Genomic DNA, 27129 nt, shown 5'->3' with positions numbered 1-27129 from the left:
CTCTGTAGATGTAATATGCATACACGTATGCTGACAAATAGAGTATGTCCGGGATGAGGTATTGACTGAACATAGATCCTTGGCAGTCCAATAGTTTGTGGCCAGCACAAGATGCATTTTTCTTAATAGAATAAGATTTTATTGTTAACACTTTTCTAGATAATCGAGTGCAGGGAAACTCCAATTTGATAATATTATTAGATATATAAATAAGCGAACTTGACATTACATTCTCTGTCATGCATGCTTATATCAAACTGTATGAGACATACAAATGTGATGTGCCTATACGATGACGGCATACCACTATATTTCTCAAACTAGTTTGATAGTGTGGACAGAGCTTTACCTTTTGAGGAATATTAACATTTACACGAAAACACGATGCAAACTGCAGAATAAAGCTGAGCACCATCAGGGAGAAGACTAAAACAGGATAAAGAAAGTTGATAAAAGACGTGCATTTCGCTTGTTTTCTTTGAAAAGGTATTTCATTAAATATCGGTCGCCAACCAAGCTTTAAAATAGAAAAACAGAACATGGAGTAAGTTTATAATACGATTTTAAATTTAAATATTTTCTCAGTAAGATCCATCATGCAATCATCATGCTAGTAGCTTGATTGCTTTGTTTGAGTTTTATTTGAACAACATGTACATGTGTTCTTGTTATTAGTATGACAATATTATAATGTTCAGTGAAAGTAAATGAATTAGTTAGATTTAGGTATACTGATAAATTTGGTCAATCAATCTAAAGCTATGTCTACACTATCAAACTTCATGTGACAAAATGTGCCCATATGTGGACATGATGATGTCATATCACTACCATATTTGGGCATATCACTGTACCATATTTGGGTACATCACACTTTTTTGTCAAACTAGTTTGATAGTGTAGACAGAGCTTAATGCCTTATTGGTAGAACCTTAATAAAAAGATGGAATTGTTTATTGTGACCGGTCAGACAGATATCCATCCCAAAGTTCAACATGGACTCGGGAACACGTAATCCAGTCAACTATCAATCAGGTTACAATGATAGATTATTGATTATTGAAACCAAGACCCAAATGACCCAAATATTATTCTATATTACAATTACCTTTAACTCGAGTGACATAAGGAACCACATATTCCGTTGTGGTAAGGTAGCCACACGAACGAGCATTGCTCTTTTGGTTTTCCTCTCCGTTTTGCTTCATTTTAAATATTTACTTTATAATTTAATCTCGTGCGATTTGGAAAATAAGTTGAAGTATGTGGTATCGTAAACTGTAATACTTACAAGGGTTAGTAATGTTTGATATGGTTTAACTACAGCTTTTTTACAGGCTTGTAATTCTTCCCCATTGTGAACTTGCTCCGAATACGAATCCGATGAGAGTTCGTCCTAAAAAAAAAAAACTCTGGCCACAATTAGAAAAGAAACGGCAAACAATATTAAATGTTTTTTTAAAAACAAGCTTGGTTTCCACTTTGACGACACACGACGTAAGCGCAACACATGAAGTGTGACCAATCCGCAAGCAACAGTTGAGAAGGTCCATCGCGTCGTGATTGGTAAAGTTACTTTTAGAGAAGTGAATTACGTACTAAGCACAACGCATGTAATTTGACCAATCACGACGCGATCCGAGTTATCGCAAATGTGATTGGTAAATTTCCGTTGCGTAGACAAAATAGGGAACAATAAACTGTTAGCTTACTTTGCTAAATCTTGCAATACTGCTTTCATCTTCTCCGAATGTCAATTCTTGACTATATTCAATGTCGGAAAGATTCGATAGTGTTCTTGGTTCACTGGCAGATAGACGTCTGTTGGCAGCCGGGTTGGCAGCGAATAAATAGGATTCAATCTCATTTCCGGCGGCAATGTGTGGAGTGGATTTTGAATTACGTCTGTCTTTAAATCCCAGAATCTATAAAAATACAGTAGGCCTAATTATGATAAATATGAATTTATAAAAAGAAAGGATAATATTTGAATGATTTTGAGGAAGATAACTAATATGGAAGGGGAAAAGGCGTTTGATATAATGAATGATGATGAGTTATGATTGCAACTAGTAATACTCATGATACCGATTAATGGGCGCAGATTATGATGAAGGAGGTTACGGTTTAGGCATGCTTTGATTATAAAGTGGTAGGCATGCTGTGATTATGATGATGATGATAGTGATTATGCATTATGATATTATGAATAATGATAAATCGTTGCATGGCCGATTCTATGTGCAGCTAATTCCTTCGTTTCCTCAATTCTCGACCTAACTGACTTACCGGATAACTCTCGCCTTTATACATCGTGAGTTTTATCTACAGTATAATTACAATAGGTAATAGTCATAATTAACAACGGCTAACTAACATCAACGTTGCTGGCCTGGGTCATAATAGGTCCATGTCGTTTTAATATTGTTGATTGATATTTACTGTTTATATTCATTTGGACTGTCAACAAAGTTCTGTGAAAAAGTAAACTATACTCATCTGTTATCAAGATGCTCAGATTGATAAAAGTCAATTCTATGTTACTGAACTTTAATCCTGCTTGTGTTACGGGTTTTAATAGGCCTATAGTAATATGTTTAATTCATGTTTTTTTTTTTCATTTTTTGAATGAACAATTTATGATTTAGAGGGATCAGGTGCCTTTTTCGGCCACCTCGACTTATCTGGACTATACCATTATTATGATAGGGGTGTGGTGTATTATGTTTTATGTAGAGAAGGGTGTCTATATTAATGGGAAGACAATACAATTGTTCTGTTATGTAACCTACAGTACAAACTACAAGGAACAATACAGAACATCAAAAACTAGCATGTTAAAAAGGCATGTTATTATTAGGTAGGCCTACTGTGTTAGGGAATGCCAAGATTTTGTTACAATATTACTATATTAACTAAATATATTTTATATAAAACAAATTGTATAGACAAATTTAATGAAGAACCATCTACTAACTGGATAAAGCCATTTAGGAAAAATAAAAAACAAGTTGATCATAACGAGTGGTTTTCAAAGGCCCAAAGCAAAACAAAATTCCATGCAAAACAACGTTAACGGAATATACTATGTATAAAGGAACCAAACCTTGAACAATATTTGTTAGATAAAACTAATTTTAAGAGTATCAATTTAAAATTTAAAGCAAGATCAAACTCTCTAGATCTTGAGGGTCGTAGAAAATCCTGGTCAAATCATAACACAGGATTATGTAAGATGTGTACAGTACAAACGAAAAAGAAACAGTAAACCATTTTTTATTTAAATGTCCTTCATTAAACTCTGTTAGACAATAATTAAGTATGTATCGGGATAATTTTAATCAGTGGACCTCAGTTAAAACACCACTTTATGCTAGACAATTTATTCACTGAAAATGAAACATTAGGAAAAATCTTTGATTTTTATTGTAAAACATATTTAATGAAAGCATGGGTTACTAGATCTACAATTTTATCAACATTACCTCTCTCAACTAATTGATTAATATAGTAAACAAGCTACAGACATCTCTATGAGGATGTATCTGTAAGTTTTATTTATTTCTTAGGCCTATCCTGTATTTTTGTTGTTCTGTTTTTATTTTTGTAGTTATATATATTGTACAATATACGTATTATGTATTTTCATACAGATCTAATTAATTAGTTTACATTTTGTTTTGATGTTATGTATTAGTATTTAGAACTTTGTGGCTTATGTTATTTGTAATTTTGTCTGTAAATTGGATGCACCATTAACTGATAAATGTGTGACGCCGATATAAAGATTAAGATTTTTTTTTCTCTATTTTGCTATGGATATTATATTATGTCACCATGATATTCCGAAATAAAAAGATAAATGAAATGAATGAATGAAAAGGTGATTCCTATGAATAAATAAATAAATAAAAACTATATAAGTAGGTATACTTACTTATTATATATAAAAACTAAACTAAACACTACAGTATAATCAAAATTAAAGCATATTAAATACTAGGCCTCTGTTATTCCTATCTGGATTTAAACACTTTAAATTTTAGTACAATCGGATTCGAAATTAGAAAATCTTAAATACTACAATACAATCGGAATTAAAACATCCTAAATACTACATTACAATCGGTTAAATTACCTAAACTCTATAATGTTGTGAAATATGTAAAAGAATGTTGGCAAATGCATTCTAATCGGCCCAATCCTATCGGTAGATAAATCATATTTTTTATTTTCTTGAACTAAACATAAATAAAACGAAAGAAATAAGGATTGATTTTCGAAAACATAATTGGTCTGACAGTATACATTAATTAAAGTAAAGGAAGTAGAGATTGTTAACAATTATTGATAAGTATCTGGCAGTAGTGTTTGACTAAAGCTAAATGGGTGGACATGTTGATCGTAGTTAAGAAGTTAAATACAAGGCTGTACTGCTTGAGCTAGGAAACTCGGTTCTTTGGGGTAAAGCAGGATATTTGTACTATAGAATGTTTATGTTTTACTAATCAGTGATGTTCTATTTGGGCATATTGTATATTGGGCTAGGAATATCAGTAAGGGAATGTAAGGGGGATAAAGACCGAATTGAGAAGGTGCTGGGTAGAGCGTGGAAAGTAATTGGTTTGTCTAGTATGCAAATGCTTGACTCCTTCTACAGCGAACAGCTTGCCGATGTATTCCATGCTATATTGGAAGACACCAATCATCCTCATGGCGACATTATCAGCTCCGTTTTACATTCGCTATTATAACGTTTTGATGCAAACGTTGTTCAATTAAAACATGTATTTCTACACAGAAACGTTTAAAAACGTGTTTAAAACATTTTAGAAAGACCAAACCTAAAAACATGCAATGTCAAACGCTGTGTTTTCTGGGAACAAAATGGTACAGATTCATTGACAAAATTATAATGTTTATTTGTTTTACTTATTACCTAATAATCAGTATGTGATAAATGTACTACTGTCATCTTTATTAAATGTACTACTGTGTTATCGTTAGGTAAATTATATTTTTTATTTGTAACTGGAATAAAAACTTTCTTTATATACTTTCTGTATCTATAAATCTGTAAAAATTATATAGAAATAAAGAGCCATAATATACTGCATTAACTTGAAAACTGACATTAATTCTACAGCATGCAGGGCGTAGTTGTTTTCCCTTTGTTGCTGAAACAACAAGAAAAACAAAAGAACAAAAGGAGCAGTATTTTAACACATTAACACACTCAATTAATAAATGGGACACCCCTATTTTCCCATCTTTTTATAATGGTATAGTCCATACAAGTCGAGGTGGCCGAAAACGGCACCTGATCCGATTTAGAGAAATATTTTTTTCAGCTGTTGGATAGCTTATCAGGAATTACTGTAGAGTAACTGCGCAGCCTGTATTCCCCTCAATTATTTTACATAATTGGGAAAGAAATAAGATTAACCTGGCAACCTTTGACACGTCTATTTAGACAATATGGCGGCGCCCATCACGCCGTTTTTCTGTATCAAAATGTTTGATGTAAAGTGGGTTTAGAGTTACTAAACAAGCCAAATTTAAGCTAATGCGATATTTAGATTGCTAGTTGATATTTTCCAATCAATTTTGATATGACGAGTTGCTTATTATGAAGATCATTACGACTCCACGTCTAGCGTTAAAGCTAGGCTTAGGCCTAATTTTCATGTTGACAGCAGCTGGTCTTGTGAACGGAAAGACCCTTCGAGGAGTTTTTAGTACACATTCGTCCCAATTAACCCACGGTCATTACATCACAAGGTTTTGCTTTCATGGTAAATACGCACATTTTTCTAGGCCTAAGTATATCACCAAAATGAATTGATAAATAGGTTTTTAGTTGTATTTAGTAGGCTAGCTAGCTAGATTTAAATACCAGTCACAAGGCCTATGTCATCATTATTATTATTAATGTAAAAGTAACTTGTAAAACTATTTTGTGTTGTTTCTAACTGATTTTTTAATAGGACATATTATATATTTTTGTTCTGGTTTAAAATTGATAGTAATATTTTTATTATTTAGATTATTCATGATGATATGTTTAAATTAGATTGAATTTGTTTTTTGACAGGGAAAAATGCTATGGTAAAATATGAGTTGAACTCAACTGTTCTCGGAGGTCGTCTATATTTCTTCCTCGATAACCGATGGGAGAGAACTAAAAAAATTGAAAATTGTATTGAAAAACTTGGAATGGCTAAATTCAGTGGTAAATATAAGTATACAGTTTATTTAATAAAATAATATTTATTAAGTAAAAACAAATGTATAGTAATGTATACTGTATCAATAAAAAAAAATGTAAGATTATGGAAAGGATTCTTAAGCGTGGTTCCCACTAGCGACGCAACGCAGGGACGTAGCGCAACGCAAGTGAATTGACCAATCACAAGCGATGGCTTATTCGCTTGTGATTGCTAACTGTCTATAACTTCGCTTGTCATTGGTTAAAACGCTTGCGTTTACGTCCTTGCATTACGTTTTAGTGGGAACCAAGCTTTACCAGCAGTACAATCTGGATTATACTAGCCAGCCCTCGTAGGTGAGAATCAATAGGCGTTTCTCGGGTCTACCAGTCTTCAAAACATAATTTACAATTATTGATCAAATTTGTTTTGTTTTTCAGTGCCGTTTAATGGAACTGACGGCAACTACACAATACCGCATTTTATTACATCACAAATATGGCATATAACATATGGAGACCTGTTGACTTGTAATGTAAATAAGCCAATGGCTCATCACAACTATGCCACTTACAAACTACAGTTCTACAATCCAGATGTAGAAGGCAACCCAATGGTTCATTTTAGTGACGAGGAAACTGGTTGGTATATAGGGACCTCTTAAGCTCTGTCTACGCTATCAAACTAGTTTGATGTGCCAAAATATGATAGTGATATGCCCAAATATGGTAGTGATATGACAACATCATGTCCATATATTAGCACATCACATTTTTTTGTCACATAAAGTGTGATAGTGTAGACACAGCTTTAAGCTCTGTAACTACTGTAGTTGGAAAAAAAAAGGTGTGATGTACCACATGGTAGTGATATGCCCAAATATGGTAGTGATATGACATGTCCATATATGGGCACATCCCTTTTCCCTTTTTTTTTGTCAAATGTTGATAGTGTAGACAGAGCTTTTCTTAAAGACATTTCTTAAAGGGCGGCAGTATCCACTATCTGTGCTCCTACAATGGTTGTGGCTGAGATGATGAAGTTTAATCAATCTTGTATTTTCCATCTTGTAGTTTTCATACCTTTTTCTACTAATCCCATACTAACTATTGGTAGTGTTACTTACTGGCAATTCGTATAATCTTATTTTATATTAACTTAGATTAAATCTGTTCTTTAGGTTTGTTGGGTTTTTATGAGCTCCTATCTATATTCTATTTCGTACTTGGATGCATATGTTTCTCCTCTTTATATGGAACGTTGGCCAAGAGAGGGCCTATGCATGAGGTAAGAATCAATAACACACTAACAGTATACGTATCTAGTACTGTAATATGCTAGGCATATATACCAAAGTCTTGTCATACATCTTATTTCAAACTAGTTTGACCAAAAAAAAAGTGATGTGCCCAAATATGGTTGGTAGTGATGTGCCCAAATACGGTAGTGATATGACATCATCATGTCCATATACATCACATTTTTTGTCACATACAGTTTGTACACAGAGCTTTAGAAGAATATTATTTATTTATTTATTATTTATTCAATCATATTTCAAGAGGGTGACCCAGCCAGCGGAAGCTGATTTTGAGGGGCCCTCAACAATACGACATAAAAACATTACGAGTAAAAAATTACAAAATTTAAAATTTAAAGTTAAAATTCAATAAAGAATAAATATAAAAATGTACATAGAAAGGCAAAAATGTCAGGAAGATAAAAAAATTTTAAAATTAAAAAGTATTGCAATTTCTAATTGAAACGTCTAAAGAGTTAAAATATGTAGGTCTTTAAAAAAGTTCACACTGAGGTCTTGGAACAATGAGATCACCCCTGGAAAGTTGCCGGGTAGCCATTATTTCATTTGGTATTGGTTATTTAGCCAATAGAACATGATTTACTGAATAGACCAATATTTTTTGTATGTAGGTGCTGTCAATATTAACAACAGTGTTGGTCTTACAAGCCTTGTGTTCATTCTGTATGTTTATCCACCTTTACACATATTCACGTGATGGAGAAGGCTCACCATTCATTGAAAGTATAGGCCAATGTAAGTATGCATGATATCCTTCAGATGGGACATAAAGCAGTTGGTATTGTGTACATAGTGAATGCTAAAGAAATACCTTTTAAGCTTTATCTAGAGTAAGAGAGTTTCTTCCAAAATAATTTAGATTTAATCTATATAATAAATTACAATAGAGACCACAGTGTCCCCTTAATAGGGATGTCTCCTGAAAAGGAATGTCCTCTTAATAGGAATGTCTCCTGAAAAGAGTTGGTGTAGTTAAAATATATTTTTCCCCTGGGTTGTAAATAATATAAGCTGATGTTGTATATCAAAACTTAATCTAACTCGTTTTTCTTTTTTAGTAATGGACATAGCTACTCAGTTCAACATGCTTTACTTGTTACTAAGTTTGTCTGTTGGCTGGACACTTGGTAATTTTAAAACAAATCTTAACTCACAAGTCTGGAAATCAAGTACTCTATCAAGGGTATTAGCATTACTCGCTATAATACAGGTAAGTAAATGTGCCCAAATATGATGTTGTATTGTTTTATGTTTCAAACCTGTTAATGGCGGTATTTATCGCTGTTGGTTTTGACTGAATAAAATAAAAAATAAAATAAAAATCATCATGTCCATATTTGGGAACATCACATTTTGTACGGTCACATAAAGTTTGATAGTGCGTACAGAGCTAGAGCTTCATTGATATATTCTATATTCTTGGTTGGCAGTAACAAAACTACATTTGTTTTTAATATACACAGTAGAACCACACCTTCAGGGCCAAACAAAGTATCTCCTGAATAGCAGTTTAATCCAGTGTTAACACATATAGGCCCTTGATGATGATGTCTTATCACTACCACATTTGGGCATATCACTACCATATTTGGGCGCATCACACTTTTTTTCCCAAACTAATTTGATAGTGTGGACAGAGCTTTAGTCTGTATCATAAATAAAAGAATAGGTTGTACTTTATTTCTGAATAATGTTTCTCTGTGTGGCAGGGTATTCTAGTTTTCATGGATCAAATGTGGTACACGGAGCATTCGTTCTACCACACGCACCAGGATGTAACGAGCATTCTACTTATCGTTATCCGTCTCATCTTAGCCATTCTGTTCTCTGGTAACTTGTACCAGACCGTCTCCAGAGAACGTAGTGTTATGAAGCGCAACTTCTACATTAGTTTTTGCAAGGTATGTTTCTGTTTTTGTTCTTAGGGTCAAATTGGTTTAATGTAGAAAACAGTATAGGTGGTAAATTACAATTTTTTATTTGAGCTATGTAAAACTTTCTCATTCTAGATATATTAAATAATATTTGATTGACTTTCTTCTATTGTAGTATTGTTTAGTATGGTTTTTAATCTATCCAGTGCTACTAGTAACGTCTCTTGTATTTGCCGAGCATATACGGAATAAGGTGGGTTTCTGAAATATTTTAGTGAAATAATTTTTGTCTATTTAAAAAATTGCAATTACAAATCTTAACTATCATATTTATACCTACTGTTTATTTATCTCATAATTAATTTCCATTTGTTTCTCTTCAATCAGTTTATTACAATAGGTGTAATCTCCTCGCAGTCACTCTCAGTACTTCTTCTGTACCGGTTATTCCTGTCCCGGAGTCTATACTGGGAAATCTCCTCGTTGTCTTCCGCAACCTTGCCGCTACGTATGGACAAAAGCTTTGGAATTAAATTATATTCAAATTAGTTGCGTAATAATATAATAATAGGTAGCTATTTATTTAATGAGAATGATTGCAGTTTTATACTAATTAATTTTGCTTTTTTGTGTACAGGCCAAAATTACTGAATTTTATCTCTAAAAGATTTGAATTAGTATATTAGGTAAAGTTAAGTTACATATTTTAAATGTTGACTATTTTATTTATGGAAAATCATTAAATAATTGAATCTGGTTTTATTACTGTTTCCCAACTGTTCATTTGAAATAAAGATGACACTAGTTCACACTGGGATGATGCACACAAATGTAGGTTAGTAATTTATACTCTCCTAAAGGTTCGTTCACACTGGGATAATACACTCAAATGTAGGTTAGTAATTTATACTCTCCTAAAGGTGCGTTTACACTGGGATGATGCACACAAATGTAGGTTAGTAGTTTATACTCTCCTAAAGGTGCGTTCACACTGGGATAATGCACACAAATGTAGGTTAGTTATTTCAGGGAAGAGTTAAATTTAACTCTTCCCTGGTTATTTCTACTCTCCTAAAGGTGCGAGTGTTCAAAGTATTTTTGTAAACATGTTTTATTTTTGTGATATAAGAAATGTCAACAATAATTGTTTTTGTATAATGTTTTTTATGTGATAAACACAAGTAAATATGAATTTCATGTAACATGCGCGTCTATTTTAAGTTATACTGGAATTTGTAGTTGATAGTAATTTAAATGATTAAATGTTTGTTTATACTCTATTTATACTAATTTAAATACAACTTTCAAGTGAAAGTCGTATAGGTAATGTGGACAATAAATAATCTAACATAGAATATTATTTTGTTTGATTATTTTTGATAAACTAAACTACGATATGGCAAATATGCCAAAAACTGTTTTTATTATTTAATTATAGGCGATATATCGTGAAAAATCACCTGCAATACGTCCCTAAAGCTTGTATTGCTTCCTACTAGCGACGCAACACAAGGACGTAACGCAACGCAAGTGAATTGACCAATCACAAGCGATTGCTTATTCGCTTGTGATTGCTAACGCTTGTTATTGGTTAAAACGCTTGCGTTGCGTTTACGTCCTTGCGTTACGTTCTAGTGGGAACCAAACTTAAGCAGGTATAAGATTTAACGTAAATTAAAGAACCCATTTTGGACACCTCACAACGTAACCAATCGCTAATGCGCATGCGTACATTCACATATTAATTTTTGAAATAGAATTTTAGGAGTCTTATCATAACTGTATTTTATTACATTTATCATGTTTATAATTATATAGACTTGTTTATTAAAGTATTATTAAATGAATTATGATACTCGATTGATATGATATGCTACCGTTTTGTTTTGTTTTCTTGTAGGCCCTAAATGCCAAACACCCATGTGGTTATTTTCATTACGATTTTAAACAACTTTCCATATATCTCTTGGCACTTGAGCTAGTAAAGACTAAAGAGAGCATTAAAGTAGCTTTAATTTGTATATTGTATAATTTCCAGGCACAGGCCAACTCTTATTAAATGAACACTTTCTCTGCGTGTGACGTAGTGTGTTGGACGTTGGATTCGTGAGATCGTGGTACGAATCCAACTCTCGCCGCATTTCTTGTATCTTTAGACAAGACACTTTACTTACATTTGCCTCTCTCCATACAGGTGTGTATATTATTATTATTATTAGGCCTAAACTGAAGATGTCCCTTCATAGATATTTTATTATTTCCGCGCACAGCTATACTGTAGTGTCTCCATACTCTGAATTTCAAATTGAGTTGTAAGATCATTTTATTGATATCACTCAGACCCATTAAACCTGAGTTTCGGCAAATATAAAAAAAAAATCGGCTTGAGATATTAATAACTGTCTAAACACACTCGGGGTATCATATTGCGAAACGGCATACGTCGGAATTTTCTGACGTCACCGTCACTGCTAAATTAATAATTAGCGCATGCGCCTAATGATCACAATACCGAAAGTCCCAAAGCATTAAAACTGGCTTAATTATTTAATATTGGTATATAATTGTTGAGTTTTAAAAACGTACAGGGTGTTTTAAAGGCTATCAAATGTGATTAATTTTCAGATTTAATCTATTGGTGAGTATACTGTACAGTATAGCTATATAGTATTAATATTAGTGTAAGGAGAGTCACGTAGTGGGCCTATAGACCTACAGATCAGGATGGGCCTATCGTCTTCATTGTTAAGATTGTCTGCCAATGACCGTGATCAAGTTAGGCCTACTAAATGTTACTCCATCTTCCGTGGCCTACATCTTTAATTAGCATTTCATGAATGGTAGTTAGTAAACTGTTATTATTATAACCAGGAGATGTAAAATAAACATATCTTCCTGCTATTACCGATTTTAAATGTGATTTGTACAGGATTCTTTTATATATAGAATCGGCTGTATTGATTGTAAATATATCAAATCATATCGTTTTGCATACCTTTATGAATAATACGTACTATAGGCGTCTGCCTTACATAAGATACTGCAAGGATTTATTACTGGCATTTGTTGGTCGTGTTTTCCCTGTGCATACTGGGTTGGGTAGATCTGCATCAATAAGACATAGAAAACATTTTAAATTTAAACATTAAAATGGATTTTATATATTTTTTTTATAGTATAGCAATAATTAAAGTTATATTTTGCCCCTAAACAATTTTTTGTTGTTGTTGAATATGCCATTTTAATGTCACATAATAGTTTTTTTGTTAAAATTAACTTTTGTCTTTAAATAAGTGTGAATATCTTTATTAAAACTGCAAAATGACCTATTTAAAGTCTGATTTTATTCATCTTCATTGTTCATGTTTTTGGAGGAAAATACATCTTTAAGGAATTATATTCTCTTTTGTTCAATACGTGTCTTAAATAGTTCGAAAATTTACTACTCTAGCATAAAATACTCTTCTGTTTCTTAGCAACCATAACAAATTATTAGTTTTATCAACATTTGCGAAGCCCAAGACCTATAAATATTACAAATTTATTGTTTTTAATTACGGCTATGAACTAAGTGAACCTGCCTGGGATGGCACGTGTCACTGGGGTTCAAGTGCTATAATTAATTTACATCGATAATGACATCCTCGTGCGCAGCCCGGACTGGTTTAGGCCTATTGTGAGGTTGGGTTGGATCATGCAACTATACTACCATGCAACCCACGGACATTTTTCTTGAGTTCCACGCATAGTTTTAAGTGGGTATTAGAGAATACTATCACTATCAGTGTCATAATTGATTACCGTTAGGCCTATGATTTAAAGTAGGAACCCATTTAGGAAGTTAGGAAGGGATCGGCTGGGGAACTTGAAACTGCGAGGCAAAAGGAGGGCTATGAACCCGACCCCCGTACGGTAGCAGCCGGATGTTGAGAGACACACATACATATATAAATAGTGCTCAATGAAGCTTATTTGGTGTCAATATAATTCAACAAAGGTTGTATTTTATATGAAAAAGGTCATGTATTTTTTTGTATTTATTCAAAAACATATTTAGACATGATAAAAACATATATAGATATATAAAAACGTATATAAGATATATTGCACCGGTTTTAATGGTCATGTTTTTTAGAGTAATAGATTAAAAAAACATTCATAAAATACATAAAAAACTGTATGGTGATTCGAACCGGTCACATTTCATTTTGACAAATCAAACGGTATTGCCACAAACACTGACACGTCTGAAGTTATGGCAAGATAGATTCTGTAAAAATATTGCTGGATGCAATCGTGGCACACGTACGTATTTTATTACTGGTTTATTAACCTAAAGAATTGTATACAGATAATGTATTCTGTAGTTTTGCCTTTTTTTCTGACATATTTTCCATAAAAAATTATCACTAAAACCGGAAAAAATGGTCATACTTGCATTCTGAATGTCATGGAGTCCTTTCGGATCAATGCACATTCAGGTAGTTCAGGTACTTTCGTACAAACACAAAAATATTCATTACAGTTTCCTGGTGAAATGTTTTAAAGCTCTCTGTTTACACTATCACACTAGTTTGACAAAAAAGGTGTGATGTGCCCAAATAATGTTGTGATATTCCCAAATATGGTAGTGATATGACATCATCATGTTATATAGGAGAATCCATTTGTCACATAAAGTTTGATAGCTGTGTAGACAGAGATTGAGATTCAAAAGACTGCGAATTAATTAAATCGTGAATTCCAATTTTTCGTATAATTTAATTGTTATAGAGTTATATTATTTCAAGGATACCATATATACAAATGAGCATTTAAGTTGCTTTTTTTAACTTGAAGAATTAACCATGTAGCTTCAAAATGTTAAGTTTCATCAATAGGAACCCAATATAGTAAATTAAATAAAAAATAGTAGTTAGGGGTACCCCTTTTTTCAGCATAACTCTATGGTTGATGTCCAGACTTGGCCCGTCCTCGACCCTTGACCCTTGACCCTTGTCCCTTTTAAAATAGTGTCAATTTTTATAGAAAAGTTATACATTATTTATAATAATTCTCAATTTATATATAGGTTTGGGGCAAAAATACGACAATATAAAACATTTTTTAACAAGTGAGTCACTGTATTGTCATTATAAATCATGGGCGAACTCGAGGGGAGGTGCATGTCATTCGAATTTAGTGTCACTTTCATGACAAAACAAACATAACTTTCATTGTAGAGAGACATTTATCTACTACACCCACACGACAGTAAACTTATACAGTATAACCAAAAAGGCTTCATAAATAACAATTTACGCCGACTGGTAGAATGGAATGTACTAAAGTCTGTGGTTGTGAAAATGATTGCATTCGTAGTAGGCGACGTGAGACATGAACAAGTTCAGTTTTACTAGTATTAAACTTGCAAGTGTTAGCTGTATTGGTAACAGGTAGGATAATATATTAGGAGAATAGATGTATATAGGCTCTACATGATTGAGATTTGTGTGTGTTTTCCATAGGCTAATTAAGATTTGTGTGAAAAAGAAATACAAAAAGTCGGACGTTACCCCTTAAGCTCTGTCTACACTTTTAAATGTGACAAAAAATGTGATGTGCCCAAATGGACATGATGATGTCATCACTCACTTCCATATTTGGGCACGTCGCACTTTTTGTGTTACACTAGTTAGATGGTGTGGAATTATCTTTGTAAGTGTACCGGTTATCGTGTAGAAAAATGGAAGTGGAAAAAGTACGGTACGGTTCAAAGAGGCTGTGGTTTGGGGTGGTTTATTGTGTTGTACCACAACAGTACATACCTGTCGGATTATCGGAAAACGAACGTTTGATATTAATGTTCATAAAATTTTGGTAAATTGTCACATAAGCTGATTGCAATCTGTTTCTTTTCTGTTGAGTATTAGATGACCCGTGAGGTAGGAGTGAAGCAGTATCTAGGGGGTCTAAGAGGCCCGACCAACTGGAATTTTGCCATTGAATAAACAATATTAGGCCTATTATTCTTTAATAGAATCGTATTAAATAGTAAGTGATATTTGATTTTCTGTTTGCAGCTTCAACAAGAAAAGTCATCGAACTATGGCAACTGAAAACACGTTCAAAGCAGAAGACTTAGACCGTCAGTTTTTGCAATGTACACTTTGTCTTGATCGTCTGACCAAGCCGAAGGTTCTGCCTTGCCAGCACACGTTCTGTGAAGATTGTTTAGAGCAATGGGTTGACAGAAACGATGGATTATCATGCCCCGTTTGTCGCAAGGATTACCCACTTCCGGAAAACGGTGTTAGTAGCCTACCAGACAACTTCTTCATTAATAATATAATCGATTTTATTTCGCTTAAAAAGGAATGCGAAGATAACGCTACGCCTTGTCATGGATGCGAGAGGACGGCTTCCAACTACTGTACCGTCTGCTTGGAGTTTTTATGCAGCGATTGTGGTAGCGCGCATCGTCGTTTACGTCTGACCAGGAATCACATAGTTCAGACGATGGATGAGTATAGAAGCTCACAAGCCATGCCAACCGCACGAATGAAAATCCTCAACCCAGATCACTGCACAGATCATCCAGAATATGAGATACAGTTTTATTGTCGGACGTGTGAGCGCGTGATATGTAGAAAGTGCTGCGCGACTCTGCATCCGCTTCCGGGTCATCAGCAGATGTCGATTGAAAGTGCTGCTGAGGGAAGACGGTCGTACATGACTAGTCTGATACAGAAAGCACGAATCAAAGCGCAGAAAGCTAGTGAAACACTCCATGGACTGAGAAAACTAAAAGAGAACCTTGAATCTAGCCGAGAGAAGAACGTCAACAAAATTCGACAACGCAAAGAGTTTCTCATAGCAATACTTGAACGACATGAGCACAAGATCATCGGAGAATACGATGAGTTTTTTCATGAACGTAGTTCTGAACTTGACGAGGAAATCAGTAGATTTGATGAGTTAGTTGAAGAAATTGATAGTATTAACGGTGTGACTGAAGGACTGCTGGAAAGAGGTAATGAAATCGCTCTTCTAACGCAGAGCTTACAAAGTTCAGTTAAACTCCAGCGCGTCTTGCAGACTGACGTCAGTACTGACGTGCCGGAGGAAACTTCGGTGGGATTTATTGCTGGAGAGGATGATCTGAATGAATCAGAACTTTTTGGAAAAATTGAAAGAAATGAAACGAAAATTTACCGAACTGTTTTTATGTCGGAAGCTCCGCCACCGCAGGCTGTTGCTGTCGGTGAAGACGTCCAGTTTACTTTACGAATGGACGATTTAAGCATCGAAGAAAATGAGCAGAACGACAGCGAACAACCAATCCCAGTCTCGGCTAAACTTTGTTCACCCAATGGGGAGGTCGGTATCGCGCGCGTCATCAATGATGACAACGGCAACTACGACGTAACATTTCGTCCTTTAAGCGAAGGACGTCATCGTCTTATTCTCTCCGTACTAGGACGGCAACTCAGCGAGAGTCCTTATTATATTGACGTATCATCGTCAACAAATCATCGAATAAAATTTGGCGCTGGTGATGGCAGTGAGTCCGGATGTCTAAGAGAGCCATCGGGTGTCTGCATGTTTGGTGAAAAACATGTTCTAATAGCCGATACTGGAAATAAAGTTATCCGAATTTTTGATATCGACGGACGATACAAAACACATCTTTCTTTTCCAAGTACCGAGAAAAGTTTCGAACCAACAGATATCGTTGCAACTGGCGATGGAGTCATTTACATATCGGATGCGGGAAACTGTCAAATTATTGTGTGCGACATAGAGGGGCATTTACTCGGTCGATTTGGAATGAATGTACTAAAGAAGCCATGTGGCCTAGCTCTTAGCCTAAGTGGTAACGTGTATGTCGTAGACCACGACGATCACATGGTTAAAGTGTTTACGGCTAACGGACGGCATATCCGGGATATCGGTAGCAACGGAAACGGTTGTGGACAATTTCGCGGACCGCTGACTGCGACTGTGAGTACGAACGATGAACTGATCGTGTCAGACCGCGAAAACCACCGTCTCCAGATGTTTTGTAAAGACGGACATTTCTTGAATGAGTTAATCTTGTCTGAGGACAACGAAGCCGTTAAGTATCCGACCGGGTTATGTACGGATACGAATGATAACATTTACGTGTGCAACGACTGGAATAATCGGGTGCTGAAATTTCGCTCTGACGGAACTTTTATTTGTCGCGTCGATACTGACGTCGATAGACTGAAGTACCCGAATGGCGTCTGTATTAGTAAAGATGGCAGTAAATTGATTGTGGTGGACTGTGGCAACGATTGTGCCAAACTATTTGATTTGTAAAATTATTGCATAAGCTTGGTTTCCACTAGCACGCAACGCAAGGGAATTGTAAAAATTATGTAAAGGGGTCCTGCATCATGCGAAAACAGAATTGTAAAATTCTCTATGCAGGATCCTTGCCATCATTTATATTATGAAACTATATTTATAAACGATGAGTAAATAAATGTGAATTGAATTGAATTGACCAATCACAATGAACGGTTCGAATTACACATCGCTTGGATTGGTCTATTCGCTGGCGTTGCGGCAGATGTCCTTGCGTTGCGTCCTAGTGGGAACCAAGCTTTATTATTGGCAGTTGTTAAATACATAATATAAAAATAACGCTAAAAGAGAACGACGTTTCGACTCCATCATGGGGTCATTATCAAGTCCAATGAATAAAATATAAAACAACAACTAATTAAGTAGCACAAGCCAAGGGTCAAAGTTTAAATAACAAAAGACCTATTGTCTAACATCCTGTCAAATGAAAAGCTTAGCTTTTACAGAGTCACTTTGTTTATTCAGACTAGGTTTTAATTGTCTGATATACAACATTTCATAGATAAAACAGTCAAATTTGTTGTTAAATAGTACAATTAATTATTGTTAATTAGAACATAATATAATATTTAATTATACCACAGCATTTTGAAACTCTCCGCTCGACACTTTACCTAAATTCCATTTAATTACTAAACATTGCTTGTTTTCTATGATTAATCCTTATAACAACTAAATAAAAAACGTTTAATAGGTTAAATGTTAACATTAATAATGTTTGAAGTTTAATAGTTTATTGGGCGCTAGAAACCCTACAGGCCTAACCCAGAAATGTGATATTCTATTGGTTTTTTCACCTTAACACAGCCATAAATCAAGACAACATTTAATTACTTAAATGTTTGAAACTATTCTCTGTAATTTATTTTTCTTTTGACGATGTACATACTGCAAATTCATACGTTTGATTGCATTCTACGTGATAGTAGGATTTCTGTAAAGTGTGGTTCCCACTGGAGAGGCATCGCAAAGATGTACGCGCAACGCAAGCGAGTTGACCAATGCTAGCCACTGTTCGAATAATCCATCGCTTGTGATCGTCGGTCAAATCACTTACGTCCTTGCGTTGTGTCGCTAGTGGGAACCAAGCTTTATGTCAGCCTTAAATATTATCTCCCTGCAAAGCAATTTAAAAGAAAAGTCCACGAACCGCCAACCGCTAGTACGCGTGCGCAGATGATTATTATGCGAAATTAATTGAGCTCCCATGGAGCTCTGAAACTAGTAAAATAGCTCAATGATATACCCCCAGCTATCACCGTCAGACGTTTTTAAATGTAGGTTGTTTAGGCATATGATCTTTTACGATTTCTATCGAAATGGGCACAGTGTTTACCGTACGTTTAGCGTTATGAATTTTAATATGTAATATAAAACTAGAAATCAGCGCTATAAATTATAAGGATATGAATACACTTGTGTAGACGTACGTACGTGATGGAATGACTAGTGAGGCTCTTAAATGTTCTCACAAACAAGAATGATACTAATGGCCTACAAAACAGAAGCATAAAGTTTCATTATAATAGCACCTTATCAGCTTTCTATGTAATGCACTTATATTCGATAAAATTGCACCTTATTTTTATTTAGGCAGCCCTTCACACGTTTCGCTTTTTGGGATTCTTCGCTCTTATTTATAATTAATTCATCACAAACTTTGTACATAAAAAAGAAAAATAAATGTTATAATGTAATAATAAACTACATTTAAATTAGGGATTTTCACAATTAAATATAAGGATATGATACACGAGTTTGTGTCTTATGAATTTTATTATTTCTTAAAATAAGGCTTCTTAATTAATCTTCTTTTTAAATTAATATTAGCATAATAATTTGTTTAATTACGCGAATAAAACTAAGATAATTTTTATATACATACACAACTGCAATACTCCAGCACCACATATTAAAACAGTCCCACTGTATATATTAAAAAAAAACGAATATTAAAATGAAGATTTTAAAATTTATAGAGAAACATTTCCGTTGTGAATATCTTTCCTAATTTCTTGACGCAGTCGAGGCATCTGAATTTGATAGAATTCTGGTGGTTTTCTGGCAACCAAACACCTTGCAAACTGCAAAAAAAAAAAAAAACACATTTATTAATTTAATCATCAGGCTCACTCTAACATTAATTTATTTAAATTTATCAGACAGCAAATTAATGTTACAGAAATTCACAATTGGATGTCACAGATAAAAAAAAACCAAATTAGTTAGCTTTCCCTCATTTTGGAGCTGTACAACTTTTTATATTATTTTTTTTATTATCATTTTATATATTTGGTCAGGGCGTAAAATTTGTGTACATATTTTTTTTAAAGAAGTTAAATCATAGTTTGTGACATTTAACCAACATACCAAAACATGATAATGATAGTTAAATATCAAAAACAAATTTCAAACCCCGAAAGTAAAACTAATTTTGTTTTTATTTGGCCTTTTTTATTCACACCATAGATTTATAAAACCTGTCAACTTACTTGACAAGCAAACACTCCGCAATCTCCTCCAATAGTCTGTCTTGGAACAGCACCCTCTACAGTTGATGTTTTCCATTTTCTCAATGTGGATTGCGAGTTTTGATGTTTAGTGGCTTCCAATATCATAAACTGTTTCAGGTTCTGAAGTGAAATTTTAGCTATGATATAACAAGCGCTTAGATAATAGAATCCCTCTTTATTTCAGTAGACCCTCTATTAAGGGGACACCTCCAGACCTGACAAATTGTCCTCTAAAGCGTGGTTCTCACTAGCATGCAACGCAGTGACGTATCGACGCAAAGTGCTGTATTGCGTCACTCAAGTGGGAACAGACGACATCGCTATGGGAAATCAAATCAGTTTGATTTCATGCAACGACAATGGAAAACATAGTACATAGTACGCGTGCGGTGAACCGAGTCTACAGTCTACAGCAAATAACGTTAATGCACAACAAGCAGGTTTGATTTCATGCAGGTGGGGGCAAACACAATTACCTGAGGGCATTTTCTCAATAAGGTTGGCTATAGAACATTTCCTTTTATCTGTTTCATGACAGGAAACTTTCCCATAATTGAGGTTTCTTCGAATATAAGTTTTAAAGGAGAGGTTCTACAATATAATACATAAATCAAGCACGAATTTAATAGCTCAAGGTGGCACAACATCTGGAGTCAGATGTCAAATCAACCTACCACTAAACAAGCATGATTTTCTGATCCCATCGAATCATAGTACTCAATGATTTGACCTTTGACATCGATATATGCAATCGTCCAATGGACGTCAAGATGTACTGGTACAAGAAGCAGGCGATACTTAAACAGATTTTTCTAAATGAAAAAAAAAATGTATTATTTTAATATTTGTATACAATTTCTGAACTTTTCCTCCAAACAACATCTCAAATAAAGTGTTAAAAACTTATCTGCAATCAGATAAATAAACAACCAATTGCCAGACATTTTAACAACTAAACAATATTATAAAACAAATAATTTATGATTAAATTTGGTGTGTTGTCAAGCCACACTGTAATTTACAGCTAAACCTGATTCCTTTTCAAGGTTGTTCATATTTAATGAATATTTATGAGGTTGAATTATAACCTATTATGCTATAAATACCAGAAAATGAAAAACTTCTATATTGTATTTCAACATTTAATACATCAAAACATGAATATGATACTTTGATATCAATATAAAGCTCTGTCTACACTACACTATCAAACTAGTTTGATAAAAAAAAGTGTGATGTGCCCAAATATGGTAGTGATATGCACAAATAAGGTAGTGATATGACATCATTATGTCCATATATGGGCACATCACATTTTTGTCAAATATAATTTGATAGTGTAGACAGAGCTTTAGATGTTGATTTATATGTCATTGGCTGAGTGACCTCATAGTTGATTTTGAGTTGACTGAATACATAGAAAGTACACATTACCTTTTTAGTCCACTTTTCAACTGATTTGTACCCTTTATTCATTAACGTTGGATAAAAAAATGTACTGAACGGATAAACTGTAGAATCTGCTACAGACAGCAGATACATGTATGCATTGATGATCTAAAAAAAACAAATTATATTATCATTAAAGATGCATGTTCCTCCAAAAACATGAAAAATGAAGATAATAAAATCAGACTTTAAATACTAACCATTTTGTAAAAAAACAAAAACCAAAAAAAATTATTATATCAGTTTTTGGTCAAAGCGAATAACTATTATGTGACATTAAATTGGCATATTGAGTCAACAAAAAATTTGAAAAAAAAATGTTTAGGAGGACAATCTATCTTTATAAATATAATTAGTACAGTGTAATAAAGAAACAGAGTTATGGCATGTATTCCCATATAAGGATTTAAGTTGTTTTTGCTGTTTGTATTCAATTCAACAACATTTATTTCATCAATGACATGAAAAAGATATAAGATAGATTGGATATAACATAAAAATAATAGGATCATTACCAGAAGATAAAAAATCTTGTCACGTAAGACCCTTTTAGAGTATTACAAAACTCTATATTCCAAAACTTTTTTATATTGACTATACTAATATGTGTCCTCACATAAGGTGTAAGTTAACCGGCAATTAGTACTCAATGAACTTTTAAAGAGTGGGGGCGCTATAACTTTAAACTACTGAAGTCAATTCAGTACATAAGGTATAAACATTAATATTAAAAATACAAAATTTACTTTTAAAAATATGTACTATGAAGAGCATCCAACGTTAGAAATAAATGTTGTGTAAATTTGAGACAAAATGTGATTATTTGCATTGAATTTACACCACCTCTCACTCAAGCTCCTCCCTCTCTGGATCCCTCACTGGATTCTATACCTACGTTATCATTTAACCAGCAGCCATTACGTAACGTAGCAAAGTCATCCTTCGTTAGTTCGTAGTTCCCAACAACACACTCAACTTCAAGATCTATGTTTTGTCTCGGACAACTTCTTTTTAACTTTCTATATATTTGTTTCACTATCTTCTCTCTATAAAATAGTTATTATTAGTATTGTTCTGCTTTGTATTAGTGGTACTATGTAAATCAAGTCCTAATTACATTAAATTTGTATTGACAGTTGGAATGGAATAACAAACAAAGAAAATATTATACAGTACAACAAGAAAGCTTTTACTTTTTTGGTGGGGTGGGGGGGGGGGGGTGGGTGAGAATTTACCTGTTGGTTATGTGTCTTGGGAATGCTTCTTCCAATCTCCGCATAACAAGTTCAAAACTTGGGTATTTTGACATTTTCTTATGATGGCTTTGAAATGTTGCTAAAAAGATAATAAAAACTTAGGACAAACCATTGTTTACCATTTGTGAAATTGAAATTAGGTAATGCATACCTGCAAACTTGTTCAGTGGCCAATGTGTGACAACTTACAATTGTATATAGCACCCTCTATGTTATAATAACTCAAAATAATTGTGAAATACACCCTCTATGTTTAATTTTTTGGCTGAATTGAGTTAGGCTTTCCTGTACTACATCAACCATAAAATACAAATAAACATAGGCCTAGGCTATTTATGCTCAAATTAATTAAATAACGTGTTAAATAGGCAATTTAATGTAAAAATATTAAATTTTTCTGAATATTTGTATGGATGCGTGAGAAATAGCCATGTATGTGTGAGGCATAACAAATTGGCCCTCATGCGTGAGATGCGTGAATATTCAATGAATTTAGGGTGGGAATTACCAATCATGAATGATTCAATCTGTTGATCGGAGACCGTAATCTCCCCGGAAACATTAATGATCTGAATATCATCATCGCTGTCATCATCATCACATGACACCTCCAGCCCAATCATTTTATCTGAGACTTCATCTTCCAATTCACAAATCAGGTCACATGACCCTGCCACGTCAGTTGATTGTGTGATGCATGTAGAGGAAACGGCTTCCTCCTGCAAAGAGGTCTGAAGGTCCAATTTATGAATGTGATTATTAGGTGAAGGTACATCATTCGCAGATGAACACTTGCAATGATTGTGTACTTCAGCTACTAGCAATGGTTGGTCATTAAGTCGAGTACGACGCAACTGAATTTTGTTTTGCAATCGTTTTCCTGCACGAGTCCAGAAGTGTAAACTTGATGCTTCCTGCCTAAACAAAAAATTATGACAAAGCTAAACATTAATACATACTCTTTAGACTAGTTTCTAGCCTGTAATTAGTAAAGATAAATATTTTGGCATATATGGCATTTCATACGTATAATATACTACTCACAATTACTTTATTATTTTCAGACAAAAATCGAAACGTTCGACTGGTGGACTAACATAAAAAAGATAATAATTACAGACTTGGGGCAAGTCTACATACGTTTACTTACTTACTTGTTTACTTGTTTCCCGTACACTTTTGTCTACGGGATTGAGGCAAAGCACTCAGTGCTTAAAAGCCCCTCTTAGCAATAAAATCATATTCTTTGAAAACTTCAGCGGGTGGTTAGACCATGCGACGTTAAGTTTTGCTTTGAACAAGTTCACCGTAGCACATGAAACTACATCCGTAGGCAGAGCATTCCATAAGAGAATAACTCTCCTGGAGAACGTGTCCCTCCTAATATTAAGACGAGAGCTTTTAAACTTGAGTTTATATGGGTGTCCACGGGTCCGAGATTCTAGATCAAATTCAAAAAATGTGTTGATCGAAATACGATCGAAACCTTTAACAATCCTAAAAACTTGGATAATATCCGCTCTCTGCCTTCGATATCTCATGGTAGGAAGACCAAGAATTCTCAAACGTTGTTCATAAGGAATATTACGGTACCTAGGAATCAATCTTGTTGCTCTTTGCTGGACCTTCTCTATTTCATCCTGATCTCTTTTTCTAATAGGATTATAAACAGTATTACAATATTCAAGCGTTGGCCTGACAATAGACTTACAGTATACAGCTTCAAAAATCCATCTTTATACAAGAATTTAAATATTTATTGTTAGCTGTTTTTAAACATGTTTTTCCTTTTGTAATTTAATAACACAATAAGACTAGGCACACATCAAATAAGTAGATAGAAAAATAAAATATTTTAATCTGAATGATGGCCTAATTACATTATATAGTATTATTATATATATATAATTATATATTATTAATCCAAAGGCAAACTAGATTTAATTCGTCACTATGACGAATTATAGGTTATATGCATTGATTTAAATAAAGATAATTGATTTTTAAAAGATATATTGATTGATTGATTTTCTCTGAATCTTTAATTACTTATAATATATGATAGGACCTTGCTAACGCGAACACCATAGCCGGTATCACAATCCGATCAAAGATCCATATGCGTATAATGTCATAAACCACATTTGTTGTTACATAATAATAAAGACATAAGTTAATTTTTATCTAGATTTCATTATAAATCATGTGTATAATCTATACACTAAGAAATAAATTTGAACAAACAATACGGATAATAAAAAGAAAATCTTATTTCGTTTCACAAGGTGAGACTCGATCTCGGTACCTTTAATGCCATAGACACGAGCACAGACCACCGAGCCGTACACACCTGACTAATAGTTGTAGAAAAATTCCTCCGTGTATTTACTATGCAGTAACCACTTTGATGCAAATAGATTATTACATACCGAAATGAATTATAATTTTTTACTATGATGACATCTTTAAAATGTATACAAATGATGCACTGTCAAACTACATACTTTTAACTTTAATATATGAATTTTTGAAGGAAGAAAGTTAATGTTAAGTTTGTTATTTTGGCCTAAGAAAATTTCATAATTTGTTTGATTGTCGAAATTATTATTTTTTAATTTAATATGCAATTAATGATGACTTAATCAACTTTTGTTCTCTTTATTTGATAATAAATCATACATATGATACCTACACTTCAAGAAAATGAAATAAAAAATAGGTGTTCCCCTGCATTCTGACGATATATATTAATTTTAAAATTTAGCATATTTTCACCATTTTGTTAACTTATACGTGCGTAGCCAGTCACTTTTGACGTGCTCGTATAACGCAATTTCGAGTTGAAACCTGAATCAAATATGATGATATTATTAAAGAAAGATTGTAAAACAGAAATCGGGCAGAAAGAGTGCGCATTAACGTTTAACGCGCAGTGCGCGTGCAAAAATCTGCGCACTCATGGCAATTTTTTAAACGCTTAAAATTGCCTGAAACGTACTCTAATTTCATCGAAAATAAATTTTGACAATTTTGAACATTTTAAGCGCGCGTACGCAAGCGTTATATGCGCTACGCACGTAATTTTATTGCCATATGATGAAATATGACCTGAAATTTATGAGTACCAAATTTTGTTTAATTGTGATTCATGCTTGTGAAGATATGATTACAAACGTGATTTCGTAAAATCGCGCGTAGACCGCGTAATTTTTGATTACGCATCGTGAAAATATAACCACATCGATTCCTGGCCATGAGGAATATACTCTGAAAACTTGACTTAGCTAGATTAAACTGATGCCAAGATAATGCACGGACAAAATAGTGCTAAGGAAAGAATAAATAAATAAATAAATAAAGATTTTGACAGAATCAAGAGGTTATATGCATATCATGCATATAACCTAATTACTGAAAAATGACAATGCTGTGGGTATCAGTGGCTGGATCTCAATGGAGATACAAAAAAAAAGCGAAAAGCTAAATCAAAACGATAAGTAAAACAGCCAGAAAAGTTAGCTGAGCTTTCGGGCAACACTAGCCCTTCATCATATATAATTATATAATATTACATTGTATTTGTATATATATAGTTATTGTCATTATTACTCACACATCCACATTTTTAAGATCTTTGACAACATCAGCTAACTGTTCCACTCTGGATGTCCTAGGAACTTCTAACGTTACCTGTCAAAACAAATCATCTTGTTGGAAATTGAAAAATGTTCTATTTGGAACACAGTGAAGCAGGGTTGAATCGACTCGAACTGGGCCAGTGTCGCGTCAGAAATCAGAGATGCCTGCCACTTCACTTTTCTTTGTACTGTCTGTACGGACTAGAAGAAGCTAGCCTAGAAGATGGGGCCTCTAGGCCTACCTAGGCCTAGGCCTAGGCCTATATAGGCTAGTTAATTACTACTTACAGTACACTACAAATTTAGGGATAGTAATACATTATAGAAAAACTTACTATTGTAGCAAATTCTCTCAACGCAGAAACATCTAGTTTAATGGATAACATGATATTATTGGACTCTGCGTTTGGTAGAGTTAATGTTGTTTTGATTTTTTGTGGGCGCATCCATGTTTAGTCTTTACCGTAACTTATTATTTTAACAATATCTTAATACA

General features: G+C 33.7%; 3 protein-coding genes across 4 annotated transcripts; 2 read left to right on the top strand and 1 right to left on the bottom strand.

Moving 5' to 3' along the window:
- The first annotated feature begins 5473 nt into the window (after window positions 1-5473).
- On the top strand, window positions 5474-11237 carry LOC140048728 (integral membrane protein GPR180-like). Its single transcript, XM_072093500.1, has 9 exons — window positions 5474-5795; window positions 6095-6232; window positions 6650-6850; window positions 7390-7496; window positions 8142-8265; window positions 8589-8740; window positions 9240-9431; window positions 9580-9657; window positions 9792-11237. Exons 1-9 carry the CDS (start codon window positions 5630-5632, stop codon window positions 9951-9953), a joined length of 1320 nt encoding a protein of 439 aa, XP_071949601.1. The 5' UTR covers window positions 5474-5629; the 3' UTR covers window positions 9954-11237.
- A 3543-nt stretch (window positions 11238-14780) lies between these two features.
- Window positions 14781-18413, top strand: LOC140049011 (tripartite motif-containing protein 2-like). The gene is made up of 2 exons (XM_072093822.1): window positions 14781-14839; window positions 15467-18413. Exons 1-2 carry the CDS (start codon window positions 14781-14783, stop codon window positions 17727-17729), a joined length of 2322 nt encoding a protein of 773 aa, XP_071949923.1. The 3' UTR covers window positions 17730-18413.
- Window positions 18414-19475: 1062 nt separating this feature from the next.
- Window positions 19476-27070, bottom strand: LOC140049191 (sentrin-specific protease 5-like). 2 transcript variants are annotated; one of them, XM_072094022.1, is made up of 10 exons: window positions 26969-27070; window positions 26609-26685; window positions 24589-24648; window positions 23504-23913; window positions 22975-23074; window positions 22635-22785; window positions 21725-21847; window positions 20965-21102; window positions 20270-20410; window positions 19476-19861 (listed from the first exon to the last, which is right to left on the bottom strand). In XM_072094022.1, the coding sequence occupies exons 1-10, from the start codon at window positions 27017-27019 to the stop codon at window positions 19751-19753; spliced, it is 1362 nt and encodes a 453-aa protein (XP_071950123.1). In that variant the 5' UTR covers window positions 27020-27070; the 3' UTR covers window positions 19476-19750. The 2 variants fall into 2 exon arrangements, with proteins under 2 accessions (XP_071950123.1, XP_071950124.1); XM_072094023.1 differs by lacking the exon at window positions 24589-24648.
- Window positions 27071-27129: the final 59 nt, after the last annotated feature.

This window comes from Antedon mediterranea, chromosome 5 (genome assembly GCF_964355755.1).
Source record: "Antedon mediterranea chromosome 5, ecAntMedi1.1, whole genome shotgun sequence".
In the NCBI taxonomy this organism is placed as follows: domain Eukaryota; kingdom Metazoa; phylum Echinodermata; class Crinoidea; order Comatulida; family Antedonidae; genus Antedon; species Antedon mediterranea.
Note: the sequence above shows the minus strand (reverse complement) of the source record. Positions and strands in the feature narration are given on the sequence as shown.

Bases quoted from the DNA above. Each gene is read 5' to 3' on its own strand.
- LOC140048728 (XM_072093500.1), top strand. From the start codon at position 5,630: ATGAAGATCATTACGACTCCACGTCTAGCGTTAAAGCTAGGCTTAGGC. The intron at 7,497-8,141 runs GTAAGAATCAAT...TTTTGTATGTAG, and splicing joins AGAGAGGGCCTATGCATGAG to GTGCTGTCAATATTAACAAC. The intron at 9,432-9,579 runs GTATGTTTCTGT...CTTCTATTGTAG, and splicing joins TCTACATTAGTTTTTGCAAG to TATTGTTTAGTATGGTTTTT.
- LOC140049191 (XM_072094022.1), bottom strand. From the start codon at position 27,019: ATGTTATCCATTAAACTAGATGTTTCTGCGTTGAGAGAATTTGCTACA. The intron at 23,914-24,588 runs GTACCGTAATAT...TTTTTTGTTTAG, and splicing joins GCAACAAGATTGATTCCTAG to GCAGGAAGCATCAAGTTTAC. The intron at 22,786-22,974 runs GTAAATTCTCAC...ACTATTTTATAG, and splicing joins CCAAGACACATAACCAACAG to AGAGAAGATAGTGAAACAAA.
- LOC140049011 (XM_072093822.1), top strand. From the start codon at position 14,781: ATGAACAAGTTCAGTTTTACTAGTATTAAACTTGCAAGTGTTAGCTGT. The intron at 14,840-15,466 runs GTAGGATAATAT...TTCTGTTTGCAG, and splicing joins GTTAGCTGTATTGGTAACAG to CTTCAACAAGAAAAGTCATC.